The sequence below is a fragment of the Spermophilus citellus genome, assembly GCF_964194105.1.
Source record: "Spermophilus citellus genome assembly, chromosome: 8".
Lineage (NCBI taxonomy): Eukaryota > Metazoa > Chordata > Mammalia > Rodentia > Sciuridae > Spermophilus > Spermophilus citellus.
In genome coordinates, this window is record NC_138189.1 from 15,505,472 (window position 1) to 15,529,608 (window position 24,137).

General features: G+C 39.4%; 1 protein-coding gene across 12 annotated transcripts in view; it reads right to left on the reverse strand.

The window, feature by feature from the left end:
• KCNIP4 (potassium voltage-gated channel interacting protein 4) overlaps nucleotides 1-24,137 on the reverse strand; it is a 1,084,026-nt gene that overhangs the window by 116,991 nt on the left and 942,898 nt on the right. For 7 of the 12 annotated variants that reach the window (XM_081303519.1, XM_081303517.1, XM_081303516.1 and 4 more), the window contains exon 2: nucleotides 20,133-20,234. The exons of the other annotated variants lie outside the window; for them this stretch is intronic. In XM_081303519.1, the coding sequence (XP_081159645.1) occupies nucleotides 20,133-20,234 (102 nt within the window). The remainder of the gene's footprint in view (nucleotides 1-20,132; nucleotides 20,235-24,137) is intronic. 12 annotated transcript variants of the gene reach the window in all.

Genomic DNA, 24,137 nt, shown 5'->3' on the forward strand with positions numbered 1-24,137 from the left:
CGTTTCACTTCTACGGCCCCTCCTCCCCTTCCTCCTGCCAGCCAGCCAGGCCCTGCTCACCGGAGGCAGTTCCCCAAGGATTTGGTTACACTTTCAGCCCCACCGAGTGCTCTATTTCCCTAACTACTGAGCACTCTCGCTGTCATTCATCTAAGCCCCAGTGCTGTGGAGCTGTGGTCTGGGAGTCAATTGTTTAATTTTTCCGGACCCCTTTGGTGGGCACACCTTCGGAATCTGGCAGCTAAGACCATTGGTGTCGCTGCTGGTGGTAATAGGAGTTGGGGGTCGAGGATCCCCTCTACTTCCCTCAGCCCCTACAGCCACAACCACACTGCTGGCGGTAGGAGGAGTTGGGGGTCTGGAGTGTCCTCTGTTTCCCACCGCCCCTACCGTCATACCCTCTAAGTTCGCGGTTGGGGGATTTGGGGGTGGGGAGTCCTCTCTGCTTCCCTCTGCCCCTACAGTCACGCCCTCGTCACTGGCAATAGGGGGAGTTGGGGGTTGAGAGTCCTTTGGCCCTTATGGTCGCGCCCATGGAGAAATTTTGAAGTTTCCCGGTTGTTTGTATCTGGTGTGGGTGGGAGTCACACACCTGCTAAAATAGATTCCGCTGGGAAGGAATCTCTTTGGCCGAACTTTGGTGACTTCCCCTCTCTGCTATGGCGGGCCCCTGGCTCCTTGCTGGAGTGTCCGAAGGGAGGGGTGGAACTGGCTTGTCTCTGGTCTGACACAATCTCTGGTTTTAGTTCCCAGTTCGCTATTTCGTAAAGGGTTGGTTAGATTCCCTTCACGCTGTCTCGGGGGGGGGGAGCCGTTCGCCGGGTGGGCGGGGCTGTTAGTAGAGCCGGGAGGGCACGGGCTGTCGGCTAGGCCAGGCGGGGACACTTCTCGCTGCGCCGGGCCTCCGGGGGCTGCCTGTAGAGCCGGGCAGCTGCGGCTGCGTGGCTAAGATCCGGGCGGGCGGGGGTGGCCGTTTGCTGAGCGAGAGCGGGGCCTCCCAGGACGGCGGGTTCAGGCGGGCCGCGCCGCTCTGGGCCGCCGGCTGCTTGCAGAAGCGGCTGGTGGCTGCGGGACTGGACCTCCGCGCCCGTGTGGCCGGCCAAGATCCACTTGTCTGGGACAAACTGACACTTCTAATAAACCTACCAATTCCTGGCAGGTCCCCTCTTAACGGAATTTTGCTAGAAGTTCCTCAGTAGGTAGACTGCCGCTGTTCCAATGGGTCTTTCTGATCCTGTTAATGTGGAGACATTGGAATCGCTGCTTCCTTGCCGGCGGCCATGTTGGATCCCCCCCAGAATGAGTTTTAAAAATAAGCGTCTTTCTCCCCTTTCTTTAAAAATACAGTAGAAGCTGATTACAGCCCAACTCATAATTAGGCAAATTGAACTCTACTCAAGGTCAAAGCCGACCCTCCAGAAAAGAACTTGGAAGATCTTGCTTCACAAGCAACCCAGTAGTGTGAGGCCCCCATTCCAGCATATGGTTGTGAAGAAGACTCACAGTGCAGAAATCAATCATTTTATCAGGAATAGCCTTATTCCATAGAGAGCTCAGCCCATCCACACAGAGAAGTCCTCTTTGAGATGCTTAAGCCTCCCACTTTACCTGGGTACCACCTACTAGCAACAAGACCAGTTTGGTTGCAGTTACTAACAGTGCTCAATTCAAAAAAGTGACATAGATGAATAAATATCTGAAGCACTGTATGACAGTGGGTATATCTACAGGAGATTCCCGTTCTAAATGCAACATGACTTTTCTATAGAAACATATTGATTTTTCATTATGAAAAGTTCATAAATATTGTAACTTTAAAATTTGATTTGAGCTGAAATTGATTTGGCTGGCCAAAGCCTCAGCTTGCTTGGCTAATATTGCTTTATCTCATTTGTAATAACACCCCTGAATCTCTACTCATAAAGTTTACCTTTTATTAAACTGATCTAATAGTGATTTGATCCATGTGACAATAAAATCATGGTAAGATTGATTACTTTCTGGTGACATGCTGTATGTTATTAAATATTTATAAGCTTGGTTCAGTGACAGGTATTGGAGGGAGGTTTCACAAATTGTGCTCTAGGCTTTTGCTCTCCACTACCCGATGCTGGAAGAGTCTTGGCCATCACAGTGGAGACTACCCCTGAGAACTCTGCAATAAGGAGGTGATGCTGTTGGTTTCAAGTTCAAGTCTGATATATCTGCTTAAGACAAAGCCGCCTCGAGGAATATTTACTAAGCTATTTTTCAGAGCAGTAGAGTGCTTGCCTAGCACATCTGAAGACCAGGATTTGAAGCCAGAATTAGAAAGGCAGTCGGAATATATAGGTAAATCACGTCAGGCCAAATCAAGGAGGCCAATTTGAGTGAGTCCAGGAGGTTGGAGACTGCCCCTCCCCCAGGAACTGAAATACCTTCGGAGCCTTCCTCTACCCTTATCAAGATAACCTGCCCCAGCTCCAACCTATTGCTAAAGTAACCTGTCCCAGGAATTGTCTCTCCATAGAGGAAGTTATAAAAGTTGTTAATCTGTCCTGGGCTGCTCCATTCGGTCCTTCCCATGCCATCTGCTTCTCATCTTTTGGCCATCCCACCAAGCATCTTGTGGTCCTAGTCATATAGGCAGGAAGAAGAGAGATAAAGGGAGGAGAGCAGTAGAACAAAGGAAGCCTAAGACATATAAAAAAGGCAGAACACCCTCACCTCTTGGGATACCAGGATGCCAGCTATGGCCCCCTTCTCCCTCATGGGAGAAGTCTATGTTACCCCTTTTAAATAAACCCTGATTTATATGCTTGCCTCTAGGTTTCTCTAAGCAACATGTGGGGGAGCAGAACTCGTCACCTGTAACTGGAGTTATCAGGTTCAGTCCCCAGTACCACAAACAACAACCATGAGCAGGGATGTGAGACCTTCAGTGCTTGATTTCTTCTTTCTTCTCCTCACTATGCTGACAGAGTTTGGCCAGATGATCAGGCAGGAAAGAGTTTCAGGGGTTCATGAATTTGCTCAAGTCTGCACAGCTGCATAGCTGATGAGGGGGAGGCAGGACCTGTCATAAACCTTTATTCTTCCTGTTCCAGCATTTGACTTTCACGGACAGAGTTCAAACATGGGCCAGGCCCTGTGAGCAGCTCTTTAAACTCTGGCAACTTTAAACTTTTATCTCAAGAAGGAGAAGGACTGGGAACCCCCTTGACTCCCCCTGTCTAACAGCCCTTCACCCATCCACCCACCAGGAGCTATTTTCAGGTGCACACTGAGAGTATATGAGCAATTAATTCCAAGCTAATCATGCACAGCCCACAAGAACATCATCAATCCATCTGAAACCCTGCAGGAGTCCTAGCCCTCCCCAGACCACTCTAAGCTATTGGAACTCCCCAATTTTTCTTATTCTAAAAGATGTTTTTTTCAGCCTTGTCTCTGAATATATTTTGGGAACAAAAAATCCTTTATAATTAGCACTTTGTCCTATTTTACATTCATATATCACATTGAAAATGAAAAGTACTTCGAAAATGGCCAATTAGTTTGAACGTCTTCTGTTAGAGGTGCTTGTTGGCAATGACATTGCAATTTCTATTCTAGAAGGACTTGAATTGCTTTGCAATTTCATGTTTGAATTCAATCTGTTATAGAACATAACAACCCAGAGGTGAACTGCTGGAGCTTTGCTCATGGTACATATGAATGGATTGTCTTTATCTTATTTATAGGTGTAAACAATTCTTTAGCGAGTTTAGACTTTAAAAAATAATCACCTAATTGGCATGTGTCTTCAGCATTAGTCATGTTATCACTATAGCAATTATGAAGTGCCCCTTAAAACAGGAGTATTATTTTTTATGTGATAGGGTCTTAATTGATCTTTGGTGAGGGAAATAAAAATTATACTGCCAGATATAACACACATCAAAAATCTATAATAGAACTCAATAGGAAGCTGAGGCCAGAAAGAAGGAATACGATGGAATTTACCCATAAAGATAGATGAAAAAATTGATACTAATAAGGGAAAGCAAAACACTGAATATGATTATGGTCAAAGAAAAAATTTTTTCAAAGGTAATGAAAAAGATAAATGAGGAAAGATAGGGAAGATTGGTTTACTATATTAAAAACACCATAAGAGTATTTCTCTTGAACTTTAATAGACTTTCTACTGTCTGTTCTAAAAATCTAATAAAAACAAACCACTTTGACATCATTTGCTATGTATAGGCACTTTACATAAATTAATTTGTAAAAGTACCAGCACAATAATGTTGGCACTGCATTCCTGTAATATGGATGAAGACACTGGCACAGAGAGGCTAAGTAACTTTCCCACAGCACACGGTAGCAGAGCCATGGTAAGGACTCTGAGAAGTCTAGATCTAGGGTTCATGAAACTAACTATTCTGCTTTTCTTCTAAGCGCAGAAAAGGAATGAGAACAGACAATGCCCCACTTATCTAGAAATCAAACACCCAAATAAGAATCAGAAAACTAGTAGCAGAAAATAGAGTTATTCTGGAATTTAAAGTGGCCTTGAATCAAGCCCTTTAGCTTGTAATTTCATATTTAGATACAGAAGGTTACCTTCGGTGGTTGTTACCTTCAAAAGTGAATGTTACCTTCAAAAGCCATTGGGCACCTATGTGACAGAACTAGGCCCATACCCTGGTCTCCTTGACTCCGAGTGCAGCACTGTGCCAAATGCCTGTAACAGTTCTTTAGCTGGATTGAGTCCTCATCCTTCCTGTGTCAATGGATTTAAAGATCTTCTGATGCCGCACCAGAGGCAGGTATGGATGTGAGGGTGGAATGAACTAGAAAAAGCCTGTGAGCCACAGAGATAGTAGCTAACATTTTATGGGTGGATTTTTTATAGTAAACAAAACTATTTTCACTTTCATTATTAGTTCTAAGCATTGCAATTATTTTGTATGCAAATACCACCCTGCTCTTAGAGATGAGGAAATCGGTTTTGGAAAGAACGATGAAAGCTGTGAAAGACATAGAAAAAAGGAAGTTATAGAGTCGGGACTTAAACCCAAGAATACTGACCCTGAAGTCCAGAAGTGACTTGGATTGTCAGAAAACAAAGGAGGCGACATTAGTTTGAAAAGAGAAGAGAATCGCAAGAAATAATCACAACAAAATAGGTGCCAACTTTTGGTCCTTAGTCTTCAGCAAAAGGCTTACTCCCACTTTAATTTCAGGAGGTAATAGGAAGCTGATGGAGTTTTAGAGATGGTTAATTAAAAGATATACATTTGAAAGGCCTATGGTAAAGGAATAAATATATGGGAAATATATTTAGGCAAAATATGATGTCCATTTCATAAGATGTCACTGTGTGAGTTAGAAGGTAGACTGTACTCAGACGGCCTCTATCAACTATGGAGGCAAGGAGATTCCCTAGGAATCCACTACTGAGGGAGTTTGGGTGAGAGTAGCAATATTAATTTCTTGGTGGCATATCAGGGGAATGGTTTGGAGCTAAAATCTGTGTTGGCAGTGATATTGTCACAAAAACCTTTGTTATTAGTTTTCTGATTTTTATTTGGGTGTTTGATTTCTTGATAAGCAAACATCATCCTCCCTCCCTTTTTAGGATTGTCAGAAAAGCAGAATAGTTAATTGTACAATTAATTACATAATCATATAATAAAAAGTGGACATAAAATAGTACCCAATATTACAGAGTGAGTTGATTCTAGGCATTAAGTGAGGTGGTATACATGCCCAATATATGGTGAATATTCAATTAATGATAGATTTTTTCATTATTTATAGAAGCATGTCACTGATCTCTGTGTCTACTGTTAGACTTAACAAGAAGCTGAACTGTGCCAGGAAGGAAGCACATGTGTTAGTCAGTTTTTTTTTGTTGCTGTGACCAAAATACTTGACATAAACAACTCAACAAAGAAAAAGTTAATTTAGGTTAATGGTTTCAGAGGATTCAGACCATGGCCAGCTGACCCCATGGCTCTGGGCCTGAGAAAAAGCAGAACATTATGGGGGAAAAAGTATGGCAGAGGAAAGCTGCTTAGCTCATGGCCGCCATGAAGCAGAGAGAGAGAGAGAGAGGAAAAGCAAGGGACATGAGAGGAGATGCGGTCTCCAAGGGCAACTCCTTGTGTCCCACCTCCTCCAACCATGCCCCACCACCTTCAAGCAGTGAACCCATCCAGCTCTCAATGGATTAATCCACTGATGAGGTCAGAGCCCTCATGATCCAATTCCTTCCCCAAAAGTCCCACCTCTGTCCCTAGCACCTCACCAGCATTTACTGTTGTTCGTATTCTCGATCATTGCCATTCTGATTGGAGTAAGATGAAATCTTAGTGTAGTTCTGATTTGCATTTCCATGTTGAATACTTTCACATATTTATTGGCCTTTTGTGTCTCTTCTTTTGAGAAGTTTCTACTTAGCTCTTTTGTTCATTTATTGATTGGGTTATTTATTTATTTGGGGGGTATTAAAAGTTTTTTGAGTTCTTTTTATATTCTTTATATTAATCCCATATCAGAGGAGTAACTGGCCAACATTTTCTCCCATTCCATTCTCTTCATGTTCTTTTTTTTTTTTTTTTTTTTTTTTTTTTTTTTTTTTTTTTTTATTGGTTGTTCAAAACATTACACAGCTCTTGACATAGCATATTTCTTACATAAGCTTTGAGTGAGTTATGAACTCCCATATTTCTCTTCATGTTCTTAATCATTTTCTTTGTTATGCAAAAGCATTTTAGTTTAATGTCATTCCACTAATTGATTTTTGTTTGTTTTTTTTTTTAAGAGAGAGTGAGAGAGGAGAGAGTGAGAGAGAGAATTTTTAATATTTATTTCTTAGTTCTCAGTGGACACAACATCTTTGTTGGTATGTGGTGCTGAGGATCGAACCCGGGCCGCACGCATGCCAGGCGAGCGCGCTACCGCCTGAGCCACATCCCCAGCCCGACTTTTGGTTTTATTTCTTGTGCTTTTGGGGTCTTGTTGAGGAAGTTAGTGCCGGTGCCCTATATGATGAAGTGTTGGTCCTATGTTTTCTTCTAGAAGTTGTTATTTGATGTGGCTTTAGTTATTTGTTTTGTTAAACTAGTTTTCATGAGCTCCTTTTATAATGCATATATTGTCTTCTAGAAATGTTCATCTGGGAAATAATTTAATTTCAGGTCATATGCAAAATTAATAAATATAGTTTATTGCAAACAAACAAAAAAATAGAGCCCCACCTCTAGATATTACTGCATTGGGGACCAATTTTCCATGGGTACTTTTAATATCTGCTTATCTAAAGAATTAATTCTTTTGACACTATAATTTAGATAAATCAACTATGGATTCAAGCCTTCAACACATGAGCTTTCAGAAGACATTCCAGATCTAAATCATAACACACTAATTCTAAATAATTATTCAGTTGCTCCAAATTTTTATTTTTTCCTGGATCTATTTCCCAGTTTCTGTCACTGGACAATATATGAAACTCTCTAGGCCTTAACTTAAAAATCTGTAAACTATGGGTAATATTTGCATTAACTTTATAAAGTGATTTTGAGAGATCATTTGAATTGCTTACTGGCAGATAGGAATTAAACAATAGATGACAGCAATTGTGATTATTAATAATTACTTCCTATTATTATTATTATTAATTACTGCCTAATTACTCTGTGACTCTGGACTAAGTGCTTAGTCTCTGTGCCACAATCTCTTCACCATTAAAGGGGGATAATACTAGGAACTATAGCACAATGTTGTCAGGAGGGCAAAATGAAACAATGTCTGTAAAATATTGAAAACAGCACTGGGGAGGGCTCTGTGTGACAACAAAGCACAAGTTCTGCCCCATTTTCTCCATCAGATTGTATGACCCTGGTGGGATAGACCAGTGTCTGGTTTAATCTTGGTTGCATCCTTGGTACCTAGGATAATACCTTCTATGTAGCAGTATTGAAATATATATTACCAAATAATTAAATGACCTGAGCTTGAGTTCAAGCTCTGTTGCTTAGTACTTGTATAATTCAGAGCAAGTCACCTAATACCTCATATCCTCAGTCTCTTCATCTGAAAAATGGTAATCATGATAGAAGATTACACAGAAGTATGTATTAGAGGATTTTGAATGATACATGGTATGTCATAGAATCTGCATGTATGATTTTTGTTATTATATGACAATTTTCCATGGGTACTTTTAGTATCTGCTTCCCTAAAGAGTTAATTCTTTTGACACTATAATTTAGATAAATCAACTATGGATTTTATTACCTTCAGAAGCACTCACTGGAGAATATGTTTATCTCAAAGAGATTTAGAAAACATTACACACAGACTACAGCTGAGTTTTGTTTTTTTTTTTTTTTTGCTAAGAGATAAGTAAAGTTTTTTCTGTCTGTTCATTTCTAGAATTTGTCTTTTGATATTCTTTTTTGAATGAAGACTTGCAAGCTAAGATGGACTGATGTTTCTAAAAAGAATGGCTGCCCATAAGATTGAATGCTCCAAATCCCTTGTCAAGAAGGCAATTTGAAAGCAAGAAGTCTAAAATTTAACCCAACAATCTAAGCAGATAACATAGCCAGAATCTGTATTTTATAGATCTGGTGGAGTGGAAACTTGAGTCTGCGTAAAGTGTTAGGTTCCCATCTTAGTGTCTACAACAAGCCAGCAGAGACCAAACTCATTGACTGGAATCCAATTTAGCTCAAATGTAACTTCTTAGATAAATGAAAAATGAGTAAGTATAACTCATATCAATAATATGAGTGGCTGAGCATGAAATTAATAAACAAAGAAAAACAGGAAGTTTTTGTTTAATATTTTACATAGATTTTTGGAAGTTGTTGTCCCTCCATCCTTTCTGGCCTAAATTAATGGTACCAAAAAGAGTAGAAAAATCAAATGGGAAACAAAAAATTTCACCATACAGATAACCAAAAATAAGATGCAATAACCAACAATAAAGTCTGCTTAAAGTTGTTTCAATAATTTTTGTCTTTCAAGTACTTTAAGGGGGCATGTCTGAAATAAAGCTGTCTCTGTCTTTAACTCATTCCCATGACCTGCCTTCTATGCTCCTTATCTTGATTAATGTTCATTACATTTTTGGTGAAATCAACAGCAAAGATTGTTCCTCAGTCTTTCCAATTATGCCTTCATGGTATGTTTCAAGTTCATTCTCCAGCTTACACCTATTGCCAGATATAGTTAGACCTTTGTCATCTCCTGTAGGCAGGGCCATTTGGTGGTGGACACTCCAATCTCTGGTGTTCTAACTGTTTGATGTCAGATTCCTGGTTTGACCTGTAATAATTTTGAGATCTTGAATTAATGATTTGATTTGTTTGGTTTTTCTCTTCTAAGTAAGGATTATAATGTGCCTTCCTCATAGCCTTGCAGTTAATATTAACAATTGTTAGGGCTTACAGTAGTATTGTGCTCTATAAAAGATAGTTGTTGATATTTTCTTTTGCATAGACTTCTGAACCAGTTTTCCAGCTTATTTTCCTGTTTCATTTTTTTTGTAAACAATTTAACTGCTGCCTTCTAATTTATTTTTGTGTCATGTTGTCACTCTGAATTTCAATTTTTTTTCTTTTTTGTTTTTTTTTGAGGGTACTAGGGATTGAACCCAGGGACAGTTGACCACTGAACCACACCCCAGTCCTTTTTATATTTTATTTTGAGACAGACTGTCATTAAATTGCTTAGGGTATCGCTAAATTGTTGAGACTGGGTTTGACCTTGGGATCCTGCTGTTTCAGTCTCCCAAGCTGCTGGGTTTTGGCATTCACCTCTGCAAGGGACTTCCATTTGTTTCTTGATTCAGAAACACATACCTTAGTAGGTTTTGTTGATCGTTTTGATGTCCTGTCTGTGTCTGTCTTCAAATGCTGTTCTTGGTCCTTTGCTTATCTTTCCTCTGGCTTTGAGTTCACCATCCACCCTTTCAAAATGGGACTTGTGTCAACTCCTTGTACAGTTGTCTGACTCAAAATCCCAGTTATGACACAAAATCAGTCCTCAGTTGAAAAGCCTCATTGAAAAGACCAAGTGCCTCCCTGCATTGTCAGTGTAGCCTTGTGTTGTGTTATTATCGTTTGGATCTTGAGAGTGCCCTAAATTCACATGTGTTAATAATGTCATGTGTCTCCAGCCTATGGCATGATTGGGAGGTTCGGCCTAGTAGGAGGAAGTTAGGTCATTGGGGGTGTGCCCATGAAGAGGTATTGGGATGCTGGCCCCTTCCTTTCTCTTATTGCTTCCTGATCCCGATGTAATAAGTGGTTTGGTCTCTACCTTGAATTCCCCACCATAATGTTCTGCCTCACAATGGACCTGAAAGCAATGGAGTCAACTGACCATGGATGGACAGGAACCTCTGAAAACCTGAGTCAAAATAAATCTTTCCTCCTTACAAGTTGATTATCTTAGGTATTTTGTCACTACAACTGAAAGATGACTAATGCTTGTTGCTTGCAAAGTCTTTCAGAATTTGGCCTCAGTCTCACCTTTCTGGCTAATTCTCTTTCCCAGTTCTTGAATCTTCTGTCTTCACTTTCATTTTTTCAAGTACCTGCTTTTTACCCCTTTGATGAAAATGTGATTTCTTCTTCAAAGGAACCACAGAAATACTCCTTGTGACATACACACAGGTGATATTCAGTCTCATCTAAGTGACTAAGGTGGTCATTATCATTGTTTTGGTGGAATAACAGTAGGAGCAACCAACATTTATTGTCCACTTAAATAAATGTTGTAAACACTTCATATGCTGGTGTAATCTTCTGAGCAAGCAGATAAAATATTTCCTGTGATTATTTCCACCTTACAGTTGAGGAAATTGAATCCCAGAAAGGGTAGGAAATTTCCTAAGTTTTCTACAGCCAGTTAGTTATAGAATTAGGATGTAAACCAAACAGGCTGGTCCCAGAGTTACCACACCTATTCTGTAATGCTAATTTCTCCCTGGTATTGCTGCTCATTGTATGTTACTTGTAGTCCTTTTATGGAAGTGATCCATAGAGGTGTCTTCTTATTTCAGCACGATGTCAGCCTTCAGATGGAAGGCTGATCTGTATGTTGCCATGTGCCTGGTATGATTACCTTCCATATAATGCTCCATAGCTTTCTGCCACATTATTGTAAAACTCACTAAACCTGTCAATAGGAAATAGCTGTCCTGGAACTCCTACCTCCAGCTTTCACTCACCAAGACCCAGTAGTTTTTTTAATAAAGATTCCTAGTAGATATATGATAGACCAGGAAAAAGACTGCCCATTTTCCAGTTGTCAATATATATCTATGTGACTTTGGGCAAGCCATTTGATATCTCTCTCTCTCTCTCTGTCTCTCTCTCTCCCCGCCCCCCCCACTGTGTATACAAATGTATGTATATATGTATGTATGTATGTATTTATATGTGTATATATATATATATGTATATATATACATAATCTATCTATCTATTATCTATCTATCTATCTATCTATCTATCTATCTATCTATCTATCTATCTGATTTTGCTCTTTTTTGGTTTGGAAACAGGAGACAATAACTGTTGAATTCTGTTGTTCTTATAGGAATATTATGAGTATGAGATATGAAAACAAAAATTTGTTAAAACCTGTAAAAACCCATTGAAAGAGATGGGACAAATACTCTAATTAGTAAAACAGGTAGCTGAACACACATGATCGCCAATTGGTATTAGGCCTAGGCTAAATGAAGCTTCTAGTGTTTGTTACTTTCTGCATTTCATGGGTAGTAAAGTGTCATGAAAAGAGAAAATTACATGTAATTTTGAAACATTTACTACTCATCATGGCCAGAAGTCAGAAATATCAACTGAAGGGCTTCTACAATATTATATCTGGAAGGAGACTTGGGTCCAGCCTCTGCTTCTGCTTGCAGAGTGTGAGACTGAGAACCAGAGAGAGAAACAATTCATTAGACAGAAAAAAATCCCTGTCTTGTTTTTTCATAAAAAGGACCAAAACCTTGAACATAACTAGAGAACTAGTCAGTATATAGACACTGGAGCTCGACTGTTAGATTCGGCCCTATCATTCCCTCTTCCTGCTGAGGTAACCCAAGAAAATTAATTAACCTTTGAAGAGTGCTTCAGTTTCCTATCCTGTAAAATGAGGATAGCAATGTCCATCTTACATATTACTTTTGTGATATAATGAGAAAAAGTGTACAAAACAACTATACTTGTATAGCACAAGTTAGTGTTAGATGTTTGGTAAATAAAGTTAAGGTAATATCAGAGAATTTGAACATAATATTTTAGGGCTCATAAATATAATGCAATTGAAGCATCTTTGCTTTTTACTGAAAAATAACTAAAAATTAAGTCGTACACCTTGATGACTTATGCCTCTGATCCTCTGGAGATACTCCTGACTACATGTTCAGGTCACAGTTCAAGCTAAATTCACCAAGGAATTACCATAAGATTAATTGATTGTCACAAGTTTAAACATTTAAATTTTCTTTTTCCTGGCAGTTACTGTTGTATTTTAATTAGCATCATGTTGGCAGTTCAAGTCATTTTTGGAAAACAAATGCACAAACACTCAAATGCTTATAGATCCTCTGCCAAAAGAGGTCTGTCAAACTTTCCGTGTTCAATATGCTACAAGAAAAAACAACACACACAAAAATGTTCTGCTGTATTTGACATCAAAAATCTCAAGTTCAGTTTGGAAATTGTGTCTTGCAATTATGTAATAGGTGTGCTGATGGTAGCTTATCAGGTATGATGGGACCAGCCTCACAATCACCTTGTCACATTCACTCTCCCATTTCTACTCAAACTAACAACAAAACCATGGAGCCTTAATTTAGTGAATCAATTATTTTGAATGAATGAGGGCACTGAGATATTACTAGGTAGGTGCTCTTATGATTTAAATTTAAATTAAATGGGTATAAATATAAACACACTTCATCAAGTGTTTAATGTTTTATCTTTTGTTAGCACCCATTACTTATAAGTAACCTTTTTGTTACTATAATGTCCTTTGAATAAATAATAAAAAATTGAATACTTTATTGTTTAGATAAATGAACTGGAGAATAGAAAGATAAGGTAAATTACTCAGAGTTATTCAGTAAAGAGATATAGTGCAGACTGGAGAGCACTTATTTTTTAACAACAACAACAAATGGAATTGGAACTAACACTAGAGGAAGAGAAACCATGTGAGCTAGGAATTTCTTAGTACCAAGTCATCCATGAAGTGAGTTGTTAAATTCCTGGATCCTATAAATATCTACTCAGTACTAACAAGCACTCATGAGCCAGTTTGTCAGCTTCAAGGATGATATGGAATTGGAACTAACACTAGAGGAAGAGAAACCATGTGACTCAGGCTGAGCGGTGTTACTGTCCTGTAGATACCAACTCCTAGATCCCAAAATGGTCGGAATTTGGGAAATATATGTATTGCCCCTTGGCCTACCTTCCACCATTCTAAATGCTGCTCTGGGTCTGGAAGACTGATCACTAGGGACAATACTATCCATTCTCCTTGACCTCATTCCCAAAAAGGATCAGAGAGCAGGAGAAAAAGAGATTATCATCATTATTCGTTGTGCCTCCTCCTTGCTTGGTTGATGGCCACTACATTTCCTTACAATGACCAGAGTGTCTATTGGGAAACCCTCTCTCACAATTACGGCTATAGCTATGGCTTTCTTCACCTTCTGGTAACCATCCAGTTGGGGAGTTGCTTTATTTCTCTTAGTTTTCTTGGATATTATGTCTCTTGAGAAGGTGGCTGGGCATATCAACTGAATTAGTATCTGTCATGAATTCATACTCATGATGTTCCATGTACTAAGTACTTCACATGAAATTACCTCATCTCATCTCATAATCTACTTTTATGATGACCACGTGGTCTTTCTACATTTTGAATAAGTGCTGCTTCTTTCCTCCTTCTGGAACTGTCTCTCAAGGCCTCTGTGCTACTGGCTTATTCTGGCTTTAGGGTCTCAAATGTTGCTTCATCAATTGACCCAGACAAGACAGCTCCTCTGGTAGCAAGGTTCACTTCCTTTATAAAACTCATCACTTCCAGAGAGCATCTTTGTTTTCATGCTTATTCACTCTTCTCAAATAAGTTCCATGAAAGAAGTGAACCTTAGTGTATTGTTCCCTATTATAAACCTGGCCTCTCAAAAACACAACAAAACAAAACCCTGTCCTGGATTAGAGACTAAATACAGAAACTAAGAGGCAGGGAATTTATGTAAATAACTCTGGGCCTTTTGTTTAGCAACAAACACAACCGAATTTAAATACTTGCCAGGATGATCACTCCCTTTGCCTCTTTCAATAGTTCTTGGAAGAGATAATGAGGGTCTGAGCCAGAGCCACAGTGTGAGGGGTAGAAAGTGAGTTTAAAAGATACTTCAGAGAGAAAATCAACCAGAGTTTGGTGACGGGTCAAGTCATGGCTCACCCTGGGATTCTCCATGGCTCAGCAGGCTCACCTGATGGATGTGCTTTTCTGATCATGTACCTGGCGCTCCCTGTCCTCATAGCATCTTTTTGGTCCTGTGCCCAGTCATTCCAGGCCCAGTCCATGGATGGGCAGCTAATGAGATCACCTGACTAGTGTAGTGATGGAAATAATGTTTTTTTTTTTTTTCTAAATAATCTACTTCCACATGCGGGGGAATGTGATGGCTAGTGAGAGAGTTTTAGATCTTAGAGTTTTAGGTCTTTTTTTTTTTTTTTTTTTTTTTTTTTTTTTATTGGTTGTTCATAACATTACAAAGCTCTTGACATATGATATTTCATACATTAGATTGAAGTGGGTTATGAACCCCCAATTTTACCCCAAATGCAGATAGCAGAATCACGTCGGTTACACATCCACAATTTTACATAATGCCCTAATAGTAATTGTTGTATTCTGCTACCTTTCCTATCCCCTACTATCCCCCCTCCCCTCCCCTCCCAACTTCTCTCTCTATCCCATCTACTGTAATTCATTTCTCTCTTTGTTTATTTTCCCATTCCCCTCACAACCTCTTATGTGTAATTTTGTTTAGCAATGAGGGTCTCCCTTCCTTTCCATGCAATTTCCCTTTTCTCTCCCTTTCCCTCCCATCTCAAGTCTCTGTTTAATGTTAATTTTTTTCTTCCTACTCTTCCTCACTGCTCTGTTCTTAGTTGCTCTCATTATATCAAAGAAGACATTTGGTATTTGTTTTTTAGGGTTTGGCTAGCTTCACTAAGCATAATCTGCTCTAGTACCAACCATTTCCCTGAAAATTCTATGATTTTGTCATTTTTTATTGCTGCATAGTACTCCATTGTGTATAGATGCCACATTTTTTATCCATTCATCTATTGAAGGGCATCTGGGTTGGTTCCACAGTCTAGCTATTGTGAATTGTGCTGCTATGAACATTGATGTGGCAGTATCCCTGTAGCATGCTTTTTTGAGGTCTTCAGGGAATAGTCCGAGAAGGGCAATAGCAGGGTCAAATGGTGGTTCCATTCCCAGCTTTCCCAGGAATCTCCAAACTGCTTTCCAAATTGGCCGCACCAATTTGCAGTCCCACCAGCAATGTACAAGTGTACCCTTTTCTCCACATCCTCGCCAGCACTTGTTGTTGTTTGACTTCATAGTGGCTGCCAATCTTACTGGAGTGAGATGGTATCTTAGGGTGGTTTTGATTTGCATTTCTCTGACTGCTAGAGATGGAGAGCATTTTTTCATGTACTTGTTGATTGATTGTATATCCTCCTCTGAGAAGTGTCTGTTCAGGTCCTTGGCCCATTTGTTGATTGGGTTATTTGTTATCTTATTGTCTAATTTTTTGAGTTCTTTGTATACTCTGGATATTAGGGCTCTATCTGAAGTGTGAGGCGTAAAAATTTGTTCCCAGGATGTAGGCTCCCTATTTACCTCTCTTATTGTTTCTTTTGCTGAGAAAAAACTTTTAAGTTTAATTAAGTCCCATTTGTTGATTCTAGTTGTTAACTCTTGTGCTATGGGTGTCCTATTAAGGAATTTGGGGCCCGACCCCACAATCTGTAGATCGGAGCCAACTTTATCTTCTATCAGACGCAGAGTTTCTGATTTGATATCAAGCTCCTTGATCCATTTTGAGTTAACTTTTGTGCATGGCGAGAGAAAGGGATTCAGTTTCATTTTGTTGCATATGGATTTCCAGTTTTCCCAACACCATTTGTTGAAGATGCTATCCTTCCTCCATTGCATGCTTATAGCCCCTTTATCAAATATAAGATAGTTGTAACTTTGTGGATTAGTCTCTGTGTCCTCTATTTTATACCACTGGCCAGAGCAATTAGACAGACGAAAGAAATTAAAGGCATAAAAATTGGAAAAGAAGAACTTAAATTATCACTATTTGCAGATGACATGATTCTATACCTAGAAGACCCAAAAGGGTCTACAAAAAAACTACTAGAACTAATAAATGAATTCAGCAAAGTGGCAGGATATAAAATCAACACGCATAAATCAAAGGCATTTCTGTATATCAGCGACAAAACTTCTGAAATGGAAATGAGGAAAAACACTCCATTCACAATATCCGCAAAAAAAATAAAATACTTGGGAATCAACCTAACAAAAGAGGTGAAAGACCTATACAATGAAAACTACAGAACCCTAAAGAGAGAAATAGAAGAGGATCTTAGAAGATGGAAAAATATACCTTGTTCATGGATAGGCAGAACTAACATCATCAAAATGGCAATATTACCAAAAGTTCTCTATAGGTTTAATGCAATGCCAATCAAAATACCAACGGCATTTCTTGTAGAAATAGATAAAGCAATCATGAAATTCATATGCAAAAATAAAAGACCCAGAATAGCAAAAGCAATTCTAAGCAGAAAGTGTGAATCAGGCGGTATAGCGATACCAGATTTCAAACTATATTACAGAGCAATAGTGACAAAAACAGCATGGTACTGGTACCAAAACAGGCGAGTTTTAGGTCTTTTGTGGTCCACAAATCATATGCCAAGTCTATACACCTGTCAGCCAGTTTTATTAAAAATGGCTATCTTTATAAAACTATATCTTTAAAGTCATTCTGATACATTTCTAGTAACATTCTGTCTTTTATTTCCAAGAGATATCCTTTTTCATCACCTTTTTTTTCAAAACTATGTAGCATCCTCTGTATTTATTTGGGGTTGCCGATATTGGTGCAAGAGAGGCGCTAAAGGAACAGGAAGATTTTGTGGCCTACTAAGTGGATATGGGGATCCATTTGAAATTTTCATTTTATCTTTCTACATTGTACAAATGACTGTGCTTCCAGTAAATATCTGGTAAGTTGGGAACATTGGTTCAAATTGAAAGGAGAAAAGCAATGACTCTAATAACTAACAGTCACTGATAAACAGTAGCAATCAAGAAACCTGCAGCATCAGTGTCACCTAGGACAAGGTTTGGCATTTTCCTTCTAATGTTCTTCTAGGCTTATGTTCACCTTTATCTATGAGATGGCATGCATGTGGGTGCAGAGAAAGAAAAATAAAATCAAAGCAACGTGTCTCAACCACAATTTTAACTTTTTGTACGTGGGAGTATTGCTTAAAAGAAATCATGTTGTCCTGCCACCTCCCCCCACAGAATATAATGTAAGTTTTTGCAGAATAGGGTTTGATTCTTTAATATTTTTTGGTTTGTTTTAGTATTTTTGTATTTGTTTTATTTATTGCTTTGTCTCCCAGCACAAGGAGCAGGAAGTGACGTGTAATGGATATTTGTTGCATAAATAAGTGAAATACTTAAATCTTGTTATGATGATATGTGACTTTGGTCAGTGGCATAGAAAATGATTGTTGTTCTTTTCCTGGACCTTTCACTGGATGTGTCATTTGAAGTTATTTCCATGTATCCTCCATTTATGTTGTGAAGACTAGTGAAATTTTAGACATTTCTGTGTTTAAAGCCCCACAGCTTTTGTATATATATTAGCACTAGGACATTGAACTCAGGGTGCTTTACCACTGAGCCACATACATCCCCAGCTCTTTCTATTTATATAGTTTTGAATTTTGCAACAGGGTCATACTAAGTTGCTTAGGGCCTTGCTAAGTTGCTGAGGCTGCCTTTGAATCTGTGATCTTCCTGCCTCAGCCTGCTGAGCCATTGGAATTACAGGTGTGGGCCCCTAAGCCCAGCCTCCTCTAGATTTTTAATGCTCTCTTCCCTCACCAGAACACCATGTTGTCAGATTCTAAGTGTGGTTTGATCCTTCGAAAGAAATGCATTAAAAAAAGAATGTTTTTACACAGAACATTTGTAAGTGTACATTATAAATTATACATCACATCTTTATAAAATCAGTTGAGGTTTCCCTGTAGGCATCCTCTGTTTTACATGCCTTAAAAATATCACATAATTGGAGAGAAAAAAGAAAACAGGGAGTGTAGGGGTTAGTCTTATGTGTCAACCTGGCTAGACTGCAGCACCCAGCTATTTAATCAAACACTAACCGAAGTGTTGCTATGAAATATTTTAGATATGTAATGTCAACAATCAGTTGACATTAAGTAAAAGGCAGATAATGCTGTATTGTGCAGGTGGACCCCATTTAATCAGTTGAAGACCTTACCCAAAACAGTCTTCCTGAAAAACAAGAAATTTGACTGAAGACTGCAGTGTACTTACTGTCTGAGCTTCTGGCCTGCCAGCCTGCCCTATAAGTGTCAGCCCCTATAGTCCAGAGAGACAATTCCTTCAAATAAATCCACTTACATATGTGTTTGTATGAGAAGATATGTGTGTGTATGTGTGTGTATCTCATTTTTCTAGAGAACCCTGATTGATAAAAGGAGAAAGTGAGCAAAGAAAAAAAAGTCATATTGTTTACATATTTTCCACTTTGTTTTTTTTTTTTTTCCTAATCTAATGACATTTCTGAACTTTGGCAATTTTCTAAATTATGTACCCAATGCTTGTGAGTCAAGAAACTTAAACATCTATAGGTGCTATGGAAAACAATATGGTGGTTCCTCAAAAAATTAAAACTAGAACTATGCCATGATCCTTTAGTCCCACTCCTTGGATATACATACAGAGGAAATGGAGCCAGCATGTCCAGGAGGCATCTGCACCCCATGGTTTTTCCTATACTATTCACAATAGCCAATACATGCAATCAACCCGGGTGTCCATCATTGGATGGACAAAGGAAATATGGTGTATATTCACAGTGCAGTACTGTTCAGCCCTAAAGTAGATTGAATCCTATCATTTCCAATAATATAGATGAAGCTGGAGGTCATTATGTTAAGTGAAATAAGGCCTGGGTACAGAAAGACATACCACATGATCCCACTTATATGTGAATTAAAAAATTGATCTGATAGACCTTGAGAGTAGAGTGGTATTTGCCAGAGCTTGGGGAGGGAGAGTGGCAGAGAAAGAATGGAAAATTGAACAACAGGTACTACATTATATTATAGTTAGATTGGAAAATCAGATTAGATCCTAATCCTAGCTAGATTAGGAATCAGAAATAATTTCTGATTCCCATTGCATAGTAGGGTAGTGATATATTATATATTCCAAAAAAGTTAGTAGAAAGAATTTTGATGTTTTTGCCCCCCCACAAACATACACACAAAGTATAAACATTTGTGACAATGGACATGCTCATCCTTATTTGACCATTATACAATGTATGTATGTATTGAAACATCACATGCTACCCCACCAATGTGTATGATTTTTATACATCAATTATAGGACCAAGGAAAATAGATAATATGGCTTAAAATATCCAGCTGCTTTGCCAACAAGTTAAACCACATCCTGTGAATTACTAGAGTTCTAGTCCCCACCCCTCAGATTAAAAAAAAAAAAAAGTGTCCCAAAGTTTTGAAGCACAGGCTCTTGCTACTAACACTGTGCTATCTGTTTGCCAAATAGGAAGTGTTTCATAATTGCACAAAACTGCTCCTAGGTATGTAGGTAAACATGAGTACATCAACAGAGTAGCTTTTGCTGTATATGATATACTGATTCTTTTGAGAAGCAGAGAACTGCAAGGCATGCAAACCTAACAAAGAAAACAGTTTAGGGGTGGAAAAAAAATCACAGAAAACCAAACTTGCTTTGAATAGCAGGAGACGACGTTTTGGCAGCTGAGCAGGGCAAGAGCTTCATGAGTCGCTCTTTAATGCTGCGCTTGGTGTTGTTCTGAGCGTAGAGGAAACCTAGAAAATACACCATCAATTCTGTTAATGCTGTCTGCACAGAGGCCCTGGGCTGTGCTGCAGGGGTTATCAGAGAAGCCAGGCAGGCAGGATTGGGGATGCAGCCATCTGCTCAGGCAATCGCAGGCACTGGGTTGAGACTCCAAAATATCTTTCTCCTTATTTGAGCTTTCTTTAAAAAAAATTCTTTACATTGCATTAAAAGACAGTGATTAACAAGTAAAAACAGAAACATGAAAGATTATCTATAGGATGACATAAGCGAAATTTGGTGGCTTTTTTGGCCTTAGGTTAGGAATAAGACAAACATCACTAAAAGAGTTAACTGGATTGAATCTTCAATATTCAAACCAGCATTAGGAGCCCACTTTGCAATTTTCTGTTCTCATTGCTCCCCATCCTTGATTACAGAGGAGATAGATGCTCTGCATAAATCATTCACACCGCGAGCACCTGTTAGTACCTTTGCCTTCCCTGAAAGTGAAAAAAAACAAATGTCCTCAATATGCAGCTTCATTAGCATACGCTGACATGCCCGGAGATGTGACAATCCTTCACATTTTTCACACATGGACATTAATGAATGGAACTTATTCAAGCAGAACAATTCCAAAAAGAAGCAATGTGTGTTTATAATATGTTAACCCAGGAAGAGACGGAGCACCATCTGTGTCTTCAGGCAGTTGGAAAGGACCCAAGGAATATCAACAGTGACCGGCCAGACAAGCCAGCAAACACCTGAAATGAGGAGCCTGCTGTCCAGCTCCTCATCAACTTCACTACTCTGAGTGCATAGAAGCCTGAATTTGCATGTTATTATCCATCACTTCTCCAACATTAGTTTGGAAGGTGTCAAATGGAAATGGAAAGCAAGACAACCAATTTAGATTGAGGTCAGACCATCTTTATGATATGGATGTAGAAAATGTTATCACTTGTACCTTTTATACTTCATGATTTCTTCCTTGCAATTATAAACGAGTCCTGACCCCAAGACTGTGGATCTCTTTCCCTTTGGGACTGATTCTCCTCTCTATCAGTGTCCACTGGCAAAACTCCTATGTGTGGGTGAGTGACAAAATGAAGTAGTAAATATGTAAATTAAACCAGATCATTTCCTTGAAAAAACTGCCCTCCTCCTGGCAGGGAGGCCAGTCCCTGCAGAGTCTTGCCCTACCCTGCGCTCTGCCCATGTTTCCATCTGCTCCAGGCCATTGCCCACCAAGCATACTGCCCACCTTGCCTTCGATGGAAAGGCAAAGCAGATCCTCCTCTGGCCTTGGGACTTGGGCTATGTGAAACATCTTGTCCACTCAATATCTCACATGCTGTTTGAGGATCTGGCACATAATAGAAGGTCAATAAATTCACTTTGTACATATGAAGACCTGACATCATTCCTTCGATTTGTGTCTAAGTATGCTTTGAAACGTGCACAATAAGTCTGATTTGCAGAAAGCAGACTCTTTACTTTGCTTCATCCTCCTCCATCTCCAGAGGAAGGCAATCATCTCAGTATCCTCTGCTTTGTAAACTTCCATAGGGCATCAGGGGTTTGCTCTACCTCCTCAGGCAGGACTCTGCTACTCTCTCTACCCTGTGCAGGCTCCATGGCACCTAGGTGCTGCCCCCTCAGTCTGCTCAGCCCCTTTCCAGCTGTCAACATGGCCTCCCCAGGCAGCCTTTGAAACAGTTCAAACACACTTTTCCGTGGCACACGTGCCCTCTTGTGTCTCCAACTGGGCTGTAGGGAGAGGCTGCCCCTCTGCTCTGTCCATCCCTCTTGTTCCAATATCTCTCCCTAGTGCCCTGTTGTGCAGGGTATCAGGCCCTTTTATGGATGAGACTCCATTCTGACAAGAAGCTCGATAGAGAAGTTTCTACAGCCTTCTGTAGCAGGCCGTAGGCATGAAGTTAGCCTCTTACCCACTCCTTTGTTTCCAATGTGACTTCTTGGCATCTAGTCAAACTCTACACTCAAGGCAGGCATCAAAGAAATATTTACTAGTTGTTTGCCCCTTAAGTTCTTGGTTCTGCCAACTCAATCTCAGAGTGGTTTCCTGGAACGACAGGTGTGGAGGGTGGAGAAGGGAGCTCCTCCTTCCCACCCACTGGTTCCCACTAGGGTCGGATAAACAGGTTGTCATTATCAGTTTGGAGCTAGCAGCCCAGGATTTCAGTTCCTGTCTTATTACTTCAAGCTGACTGACTTTCCACAGGTTAATGAACTTTGGGTCTCTAGCTTTCCTTTGTGGAACAAAGGGATTTATATGAAAGAATCTTGGTTGTTAATACAGCATTTAAAAGGTCTCTTTTAGGAGCATATTTATGTATAATTTGTGTATGATTCCTACTCTGTGTCTACACTGTTTTATCCTCTGTGAGATCTTATACTTTTAAGGATGTGGATGTGACAAAATCTCTTCTCTCTGTCTCTGTCTCTGTCTATCTCTTTGTCCCTTGCCTCTCTATCTTGGCTACCAGACTATTTTGCTCTTTTCTTCATAGAATGTAGTTGGTTGAGTGGTCAGGGACTAGCTCCAAACAGCCTGTGTCAGATCCCAGCACCACATGACCTGGGGTTACTTGATTACTAAGTCTCTTTGAATCTCGGTTTTCTCCCTGGTGAAATGAATTAGTAATAGTATTGACCTGAAAACATTGTAGGTATTAAGTAAAATAATACAGAAAATATTTGGCACAATGTCATGTAATGCACTCTTGGCAAATGTTAGACATAAAGTTTTTCACTTGTTTGAGAATACCATATTTCCTTCTGTCTCAGGGACTTTCACTTGTTCCTTTCTGCATCTGAATGTAAGTTTTACCTCCTCTTTCTCATGTTAATTCCTGCTCATCCTTGACATTTCAGTTCAATGATCATTTCTGAGGACAAGCTTAAATGACATATCAAACTGGGTTACGAACAACTATTCTATGTTCCCATAGTTTCCTTTATTTCTCCTCCATACACGTACAATGAAAACAACTAATGATGTAATTACACATTTGACCTGTTTTCCACACTGCAGTGTAAGATTGAGGATTTCCATTTCCAACCTTTAGAGAACCAGTGTTATTGGATGTGCTGTTACACTACAAGCAACTATGTAACCAGATAAACTATATGAAGCAAATATTTTAAAACACAGGACAATAAGCAGTATAGAACTATGATGTTTGGGAGAAAAGATGCAAGCAGTGACCTTAAGAATGCTCCCTACCTGTGCCTGGGCATGTTCCTTCCATAATTAAGAGAGATGAAGTCCAAGCTAAACCCACGCTCCCTGAGCTGCAGTGGCAAAGTGGCATTCCAGACTACTGGCATTTCTAGGGCAGCCAAAATTGGAGAAGTAATGTCTGTGCATGGTAGGGAGCAAGGACCCATATGAGGAATAAATGTGAGCTATTGATAAAAGGCTGAAATATGCATGATCAGGGGAAAGTCCCATAATACTTATCAAGCAAAGCTTCTGCATGGCTGAGAATCTAATGGAGATAACAGAAATTCTGTAGTGCTGAGCAGTATTGAAGATCTAGACCAAGCAGAAAGAAAAATAAAGAAAAAGGAAAAAGAAAAGAAAGAAACTTCATTCTGCATTTCTGGCATTCACATGTGAACTCAGAAAGATTATTTTCAGAATCAGGACAGTTTCTTGGAGTAAGTGCCACACCAACCAAAATTGACCTTCCCAAACCAAAGACACAACCAAAGCTAGAAAGACTGAAGAGAAGCACTGAACTATGGAATGTCTTCTAGAACAACATTCAGCAATTTTATATAATATAATATGACCTAAACTCCTTCCATTGTATCATGCTAATGTCTTTTGTGCTATCAAAAATTGTCCAACATGTAAGGGAGCCAAAAAATGTGACCCATAATTGAGACATGAAAGCAGC